Below are 9,047 nucleotides of genomic sequence, written 5' to 3'. Positions count from 1 at the left end.
AAAAGAGACCAACTTTATTGAACACTATAACTGTTTGAGTAATTCAACTCATTTTGATGTTGCAGATTTTCTGAATGATTTCTCTGAAAATGATCAATATAATGGTGAAATAAAAATGTAAAATATTTTATTTCATGTACTCATATGATAATATTTTATAGTATAATTATGATATTTGTTATATTTTTCAATAAATTACATATGTATTGTCATTAATTTTTTTAATTGCATTTTTTTAAGTTCAAATATGGAAAATGCTATGAACAAAACTGAACAAGGAACAAATCTCATGGAAGTTTGCATACCTGAGAATGGTACAACACACACTATTCTCCGAAGTAAAAGATATTTCTTGGAACTAGAACCAACAAAAACAACGGTAAATACAATATCAGATCATGTAGACTTGATTAAGATGGGAAAACAAGAAGTACCAATGATAAATACAAGTAGTACCAATGGGAAAACAACTTTGGTCCATTAAGTATTCAAATTTTGGTTTTGGTACAATAACTTTGTTTTTTTTAAAAAAAAAAATCTTATTCGTCGGAGTGCTGATATGATACCCAAAAATGTTGATATGAGGTGATAAAATGCTGATTTGAATTGAAATATTCTATATTTGACGTCAGAAAATGCTGATATGTCTTGCGTCATGTCAGAAATTTGACCAGGATAGTCAGAAATACTAAAGCTTGGTAAATTTTTTATATTTTTTTACCAAGTATTTTGACATATATGGTCAAAATACTCAAGCTCAGTAAAATTATAATTCCATTGGTACTACCTTCACTTGTTGCTCAATTTGACCACAATTGTGATAAGAATTTTATCTCAAGCTTTTCATCAATATTGTAAACATTAAAATTAACTTTATTCAGGTTTAAGTATCATCTCATTCTTATTTTTCTAACCAAAGTTGTTCTTGTTTTTCCAAACATGTAGAAATAATAAGAATAATACAATTATACAACAAATATTTTTTTATACAGGTTATTATAAAACTTAAATATCAATTTAAGCTATAAACTATTATACAAGACAAGTAATAAATAAATAAAAATATATATATATATATGTGTGTGTGTGTGTGTGTGTCTCTATATATATATATATATATTAATCAATATTTCATAAATAAACCATTTGTTGACATTAGGTGAAGCTAAATATTTTATCCTTCAAGTTGAACTTATCGTTTATATGCATGTGATTCAAAATACATCATGAATTTAAGGAGGGCATTAAGCTTGATCATTATTTAACACCAGCATCGTATACACGTTGTTCATTATTTATTCATTAGTTTTTGCATGTTAACAAAAGTAGAAGAGAAAAGAGCAATAGCAAGCCCAAAGTTTTATTAAAAACGATAATTATCTTAGCGACTTAATATTTGTTTATATATTTATTTATAAAACTCCATGACCCAAAGTGGGAGAGCACAACAAACTGTTCGAGATTCTTTGAATCCTGCTCGCTTTGCCAATGCATGAAACTCATTTTCTGTCCTCTCCTTCCCACCGGGACTATATGATAGCATAATCATGTCAATTTGTAAATTACATATAAAATCTTCTCCTGGGTTTTCTGAAAGGATACGCTCCAAAACAATTATTTTCCCGTTATTTGGAAGTGCTTCATGGCATCTCTTCAGTATTTTTAAGCAATCTGTATCGCTCCAGTCGTGGAGAATCCACTGTGAATACGATAAAAAAAAGAATTGAATTAGTCTAATAAGAAAATAATCATAAAAATATTATTACAAAGTTGTAAAAAACAATTGGGAATAAAAAATTATTAAAAAACATTCCTTTTTTTAAAAAAAAAAAATCGGGTGGATAGCTAATGTGAACAATTGTTTAATTATATGTCTTAAATAAAATATACTTTTCTTATGATTCCTCTGTATTCTCACATTGAAAAGAAAAAAATTTAAAAGTGCTTTCGATGTTTACAATGAACTTCCATAGTAACATCATTCAAGTATTTTGTAAAGGTAACGACATATATAAAGTAGTTGTTATAAAAGTTATTTTGCAATCAACAATTTTACCTTCATGATAATGCAATCGCCTTTCGGAACACTAACGAACATGTCTCCACCTATGTGCTCCATGCCTGATCAATACAAAAAGGTCGACCAACTTCGAGTTTCACATAAACCATCTAATTAAATTAAAAGGTGGTCTCCAAACACAAAGATTTCAATGGCACCACTTTAAAAAACATGATCAAGAATCAACACAAATATTTCATGTACCTGCATAAGATTGTGCGTGTCGAATAACATGGGGCAAATCAAAATTAACGGTCTTTATAGTTGGATGCTTGGATAGGATCATGTGCAGGGAATCACCGATTCCACCTCCAACATCGACCAAAGTTCCCAGACCCTTGAATCCCTCGTAGGTATCTAGAATTCTTTTCATCAAAATTGTCGAAGAACTGGACATTGCTCTGTTAAAAACCTTGTTAAATCTAGAATTTGTGCCGTTATATTCGAATGTGCTCATTTTATATACTTTTTCAAAAGGTAGTCCCCCCTCGAGAATTGCATCTTTCAGGTGGTACCTACACATACAATTATTAATGATTAATTACACAATCGTACACATATAGTACGTGTACAAGTTGATATGTGGTTGATATATAGTTGATACTTGCCAAATATCCAACTGAACCCTGTCTAGGTTCATGAACAACAAAGGGGCTAGAGAAACTCCATCATCATTCTTGGTGTAGAACTTGCAGACCGGAGCCAAGGAATACAACCGCTCAACGCCGTCATCAGGCAGGGTTTTCACTTGGCAATTTAAAATAGAATAGCTGGCGAGCAGGCGGAGGATTCTGTCCACCATGTTATGTGCCTCTGGATTGTTGGTGGGAATTTCCGCGGCGAGTTCTCTTGGTGAAATAAAGGCATCGGGCCCCTTATTCTTCATGATTTCAAAGAGGTCGAGCTCCAGCGCCACTTTGAGGACATTAGGCAGCACTGAGGCAGAGGCTAGTTGCATGGCGAATAAGAAAGAAGCCTCGTCCCCTTGTGCGACCTCCATTTTTGTATTCATTTTTCCTGAAAAGATTGAGAACAAGAAGCAATACTTTGGGTAGGAGTGTGCATATGCAGAGACTAGCATATTTATAGTAGCTTAGCTCGTAATAATTGTTATAAATTGATTTTTTTTGATATAATATGAATAAAATTAAGCCATATTGTTTTAATCCAAATTAATTTATTTTTGCATTAATATATATAATCGTTGCATCATGGAAATTAACATATATGTATGAATGATGTATATATTTGTTTATTCGTTATAGAATAGGCCGTATATCATTAATCGATGGTCAAATTACGTATTAGTTAGGACACATTCCTTGAAATCCACGCCACCGAAGAGACCTGCATGCATTTTGCTGTCTAAGTTATAATGTGTATTATATATATTATTAGACTTTAACACATCAAAACAAATTTCACTAAATATGGTATGCTAATATGGTACAATAGTTTATTTCCATTTTAGGGAGATAGTTTGAATTTTTATTCAAATTATAGAGAAGTTGGTATTTTACAACAACTAAAAAAAATTAATATGACATGTATCGTGTGACATGCAGTGGCGGAGCCAAAAAAATAGCTCTGTCTGAGCTATAATTTTAAAGTCTACTATCTTTTAATATTTTAAATTGATCTACACGAACTAATATCATATTATTCCAAAAATATACAAAATTTACATATAAATTTTTTTGAAAAAAATTGGGCTACCCGAGCTAAAGCCTAGTTATACAAAAATGTGCCTCCGCCCCTGGTGCCATGGAACACTAATTTGTTATAAATTACTGGCTATTGCGGTCTACATTAATTTATATATCTGGTCTATAGGAAAAGTTTATGTTTAAATTTTAAAATATAAAAATTTCAATTATTATACAATCAGGAAATGGAAAGAAGGATACTATTTTAATAGGTGGAAATTTTATTTTTCTTATCAAATTAATGGATTTGCATCTATAAAGCATACATATATTTTCCCGATATAGCCTACATTTCTCACTACTACTTGATGTTAATTAATTAAATACAATAACATAAACACACAACTCCATTACTTCAAATGTATTTTGAATTTTCTGAACTTGTCAAATGCATTATTTATATATCCATGATTACGTTTTCTCATTTATTCATCAATTTAGAAAAACATTTATATATACTTATTTCTGAGATTTATTACGCATGCAATTGCTAGCTTTGATCCTAGAATGTAAATCTAATCCAATACGTATATGCTGAAGAAATCAAAGTTGACAATAGGCTGAGATGAACAAATTAGACAAAAAATTGGAACAAAGAAAATAATTCCCAACTTTAATAGCGAAAAACTAAGATATTTATAATTTCCCAAACGTGTATATTTCTGGAGATTTTTTATAAATAATTTTTGAAAAATAAAAGTTCTGTTGAAAATAAGAGTGGTAAATATTGAAAATTAGTGTGTGATGATGTATGTAATGATGTAATTAGTTTTAGATTTTTTTCAAATAAATTCTATAAATAAGTCTCTCAAATTTTGAAGAAAAAACATAATTGAGTGGAGAAAATTTTATAAAGTGTGTAGTTTAATATATTTTGTGAGTTTGATACTTTTTACCGTAAATTTTTATTTTTAACACGTTATCAGCACGATACTCGAATGTTCTCCATATTTTTCCAAGCTCCAAAACACAAGAAAAAGATAACAATATTCAAAAGTAAAAATATTTATTTTACTGTATATTTTTTTAATGTATATATATTTAATATATAATATCATGTTATTATATAAAAGGAGTCTATGACACCTCATTATAATAACTGATGTGATTATATTACTATACTGTTTATATATTTTTATTGTGTTACTGTTTATTTATTTTATATATATTTGAATAATATCATATTATTATATAAAAAGAGTTTATTAAACCTCATTATAATAACATATGTGATTATTAACTGTTTATTTATTTTTATTGTTTTATATAATAATTTATATATATATATATATATATATATATAATGTCACATTATTATATAAAAAGAGTCCATGCATGATACCTCATTATAATAATGAAATGTGATATACATAATTATTTAAACATGGTTAACATTATATACATCATATTATTACCATAAAATTATGCATATACATACATTAATTTTTTAAGATTTTTTATTTGTATAAACGGTCATATATAAATGGCTAGTTTTTGCCCTATAAATATGATTTCACGATTAACACATTCAATTACTCCAAAATTACTTTTCCTCCCTAAAAAAATTTCTTCATCAATTTTTCCAAGAAGAAGAAGAAGGAAGGTTCTTTCAAAGTTATTTTGTATAATTATTTTGGTTATTATACTTAGTAGTCTTGTATTTATCGAAGAATATCTGTCTCGCGTTTTTTTGTTTATTTTTAAGAATGCTTGTACGTATAATTTATATGTTATTTTTTATTGTCATATTAATAGATTTAGAACTTTACGAATAAAATACATTTTTAATTTTCTAATACCACCATGTCAAATTTGGCAAATCTCGAATCCGTTGTGCTCGACATTACGGGAACAAATTTATATGTTATGGACTCTCGATGTAGAAATGTATATTGTCATTGGATCTAAATGAAACAATTAAAGAAAATAGTATCTCATCATGACAAGAAAAAGCAAAAGCTATTATATTTTTGCTTTATCATCTTGATGAAGGATTAAAATGTGAATATCTCATTGAAAAAGATCACATGGCTTTATGAAAAAAATTAAAAGAAAGATTTGAACATATAAGGGAAGTTATATGTTGGGTGCAATAATTGTCCTTACTTGGTAGAGTGATCAAACCATGGTGCTTGAGCTGTTGTGCGGTTTAGAAGATTTGAGTTGCACCATTACCACCAGCTATAGTTTTTGGTAAAGCGGTAAGCACTCGGTCCTACAATTGGTATCAAAGCCATAGTCATGGGTTTGATCCCCATTGATTGCAAGGAGTGCAATTATTGAGAGGGAGATTGTTGGGTATAATAATTGTCCTTGCTTGGTAGAGCGATCGAACAATGGTGCTTGAGCTGCTGTGCGGTTTAAAATATTTGAGTTACACCATTACTACCAGCTATAGCTTTTGGTAAAGCGGTAAGCACTCTTTCCTACATTAAACTTCCGACCGCCCATGATGAATTGAATACGTTAAGATTCAAAAATTTTAAGAAAGTCGGTGATTATAACTCGACAATGTATCGAATAATCTCTCAAATTAAAATTTTGTGGACATGAGGTTACGGAATCGAAAATGCTTGAAACAATCTTTTTCACTTTTCACGCATCAAATATAGCTCTACAACAACAATATAGAGTGCATGGATTTGCGAGATATTATGAACTTATCACATGTCTTATTGTGGCGGAAAAGAACAACAAACTGCTAATGAGAAATCATCAGTCCCGACCCACTAGATCAACATCATTTCTAGAAGTAAATGTTGTAAGTAAAAATGAATTTAAACTTGGAAAGCAAAATCAAATTCAAAAACAAGGTTTTGGTCGAGTTCGAAATCGAGGTCGTGGTCATGGACGTGGTCGCGGCTGTGGTTTTGAAAACAATCGAGATAATTACTTCTGTAACTCATCTCAAAAGGCGTAACGAACCACCCACTAAAAAGACATCATGAGAACATGAGTGTTAATGAAAATTACTCAAACGATTTGAAAGTTTCTTGTTTTAGATGTGGCATTCCAGAACATTGTTCTCGTACATTTGTAAGCTCTATAAAGAATCAATAAAAAGAAAATAAAAAGAGACCAACTTTACTGAACACAGTGACTGTTTGAGTGATTCTACTCATTTTGATGCTGTAGATATTCCGAATGATTTCTCTGAAAATGATCAATATAATGGTGGAATAGAAATGTAAAATATTTTATTTTTCATGTACTCATATGATAATTTTTTATAGTATAATAATGATATATGTTATATTTTTCAATAAATACATGTATTGTCGGTAATTTTTTTCATTTCACTTTTTTTAAATTCAAATATGGAAAATACTATTAACAAAACTAAACAAGGAACAAATCCCATGGAAGTTTGCGTACCTGATAGTGGTATAATTCACACTATTCTCCGAGATAAAAGATGTTTCTTGGAACTAGAACCAACAAAAACAATGATAAATACAATATCAGATCCTACAGACTTGATTAAAGATTGTGGTAAAGTACATTTTTGTTACCTAATGATACAAAATTTCAGATAAATGATGTTTTGTATTCACCACAATCGAAAAGAAGTTTGTTAAGTTTTAATAACATATATTCCCATGGGTATGATACTCAAACAATAAATGAAGGAAATGAGAAATATATGTGTCTTACCTAAAAGAAATATATAGTTGAAAAACTATCAATGCTCCCTATTGTATTGCATTATACATATATAAGTCCAATTAATTGAATGAAACATGGTAGGATAATTCTTCAATATTAATTAATTGATGTGATCGATTAGGACACCCTGGTTCAACAATGATGCGAAAAAATATAGAAAATATACACGATCATCCGCTGAAAGACCAGAAGATCTTTCAAAATAATAAGTTTCAATGTAAAAGATGTTCTCTTGGAAAACTTATTATAAGTGTAAAACCCGGGATTTTGAAAAAGATGTTCTCTTGGAAAAGATGTTCTCTTGGAAAACTTAATAATTTGATGGTGTAATCTTGGATATTAATATTTAAATCATTCAGAATATAAAATATTTTTGGGTTATCAATCTAAGGATTTATTAAGAAATTTCGAACATTCGCAGGTAAATGTCTAAGATTTGAATTGATATTGAGATACCAGGATAAAGATCAAACAAGAAATAATAAAATCCCTAGAATTCGAAATTAATCAGTGTATATATATATGCAAATTTCGAAATTTGTATGGGATAAAATATTTGGAATTCGATTATCACCCAAATCACGGATAGATCACGATTCGAGATAAAAGATTTAAGTCAGATTTCATCGCGATATCACTCGATCCCGATAACAGCCAACCCCTATAAATAGGAGGGCCCTGTATTCAAAAATCACACCTCACAACACACCTAAATTTTCGAAAATAGTGCCTAGTCTCCTTAGGAATTTTCGAGCACAGCGAAGCGCTGCCGCCGTCCAGCCAGGGAAGTAGGAATTTCGAAGAACCCTAGTTTTTCAAGAATTTAAGGTAAGTGGGCTTGCTTTAAAACTTAAAATTTCGATTTTTATGCATATAAGATTTCGATTTTTATGCATATAAGATTTCGGTTTTTGGTTTTTAAAATTTGATCATGCACCGTCGTTTTGTCTATGCGTTTTTTCGAAAATTTTGGTACGTTTATGTTTGGCACTGTGAGTATTCCCTGAAAATGGGTGGAATTCCAACATATGGCCCTTAACAGTGGGATAGAACTGTTTTATGGTCTCGTCCCCTTAGAGAATTAAAACTTAGGGACTGATATCAGTAAACCATAGAAAGTGAAAAATCGCAGTGTTATTATGTTACAGATACGATGTTACGATTATGAAAAGCATGCTATGTTATGATTCGAAATTGTTATAAAATGTTATGTGGTATTCAAATTCCCCCACTTGCTGAGTATTTCCCAAAATACTCACCCCTTACACCCTTCCCCAAATAAATCCGAAGAACAGGTTGAAGAAGAAGAATCTGAACAATTTTGGGGATGGTGAAGTTTGTGATTTAGTTTAGTTATGTTATTCTTTTTTTAGAATTTTAGTACTTTCAATTTTATGTTAGACACTTCCGCATTAGTTATTTCAGTTGTAAAGACTTTGGTTTTTGAGATTATGATTAATAAACTGGTTTTAGGTTTATGCTATGCTACGAGGCTGGTTGTTTTCAATCGTGTGATTGTTAAACGACGCCGGTGTCAATCTCGGGTTTCGGGGCGTGACAATAAAACCATCACCCGTTAAAATCCAAACTGAATCACCCACGTTTCTTGAACGTAT

General features: G+C 30.1%; 1 protein-coding gene across 1 annotated transcript; it reads right to left on the bottom strand.

The window, feature by feature from the left end:
• Positions 1–1,231: 1,231 nt before the first annotated feature.
• On the bottom strand, positions 1,232–3,104 carry LOC140841038 (caffeic acid 3-O-methyltransferase 2-like). Its single transcript, XM_073208198.1, has 4 exons — positions 2,668–3,104; positions 2,264–2,574; positions 2,057–2,121; positions 1,232–1,699 (listed from the first exon to the last, which is right to left on the bottom strand). Exons 1-4 carry the CDS (start codon positions 3,069–3,071, stop codon positions 1,409–1,411), a joined length of 1,071 nt encoding a protein of 356 aa, XP_073064299.1. The 5' UTR covers positions 3,072–3,104; the 3' UTR covers positions 1,232–1,408.
• Positions 3,105–9,047: the final 5,943 nt, after the last annotated feature.

Source organism: Primulina eburnea, chromosome 9 (assembly GCF_022965805.1).
Source record: "Primulina eburnea isolate SZY01 chromosome 9, ASM2296580v1, whole genome shotgun sequence".
Lineage (NCBI taxonomy): Eukaryota > Viridiplantae > Streptophyta > Magnoliopsida > Lamiales > Gesneriaceae > Primulina > Primulina eburnea.
This window is presented reverse-complemented; position numbering and strand designations above follow the sequence as displayed.

What these genes read in the sequence shown, in the direction of transcription:
- LOC140841038 (XM_073208198.1), bottom strand. Translation starts at nt 3,071, where the DNA reads ATGAATACAAAAATGGAGGTCGCACAAGGGGACGAGGCTTCTTTCTTA. An exon ending in AGGGTTCAGTTGGATATTTG is followed by an intron (nt 2,575 to 2,667) that starts GCAAGTATCAAC and finishes TTGTATGTGTAG; the next exon opens with GTACCACCTGAAAGATGCAA. An exon ending in ACACGCACAATCTTATGCAG is followed by an intron (nt 2,122 to 2,263) that starts GTACATGAAATA and finishes TGTATTGATCAG; the next exon opens with GCATGGAGCACATAGGTGGA.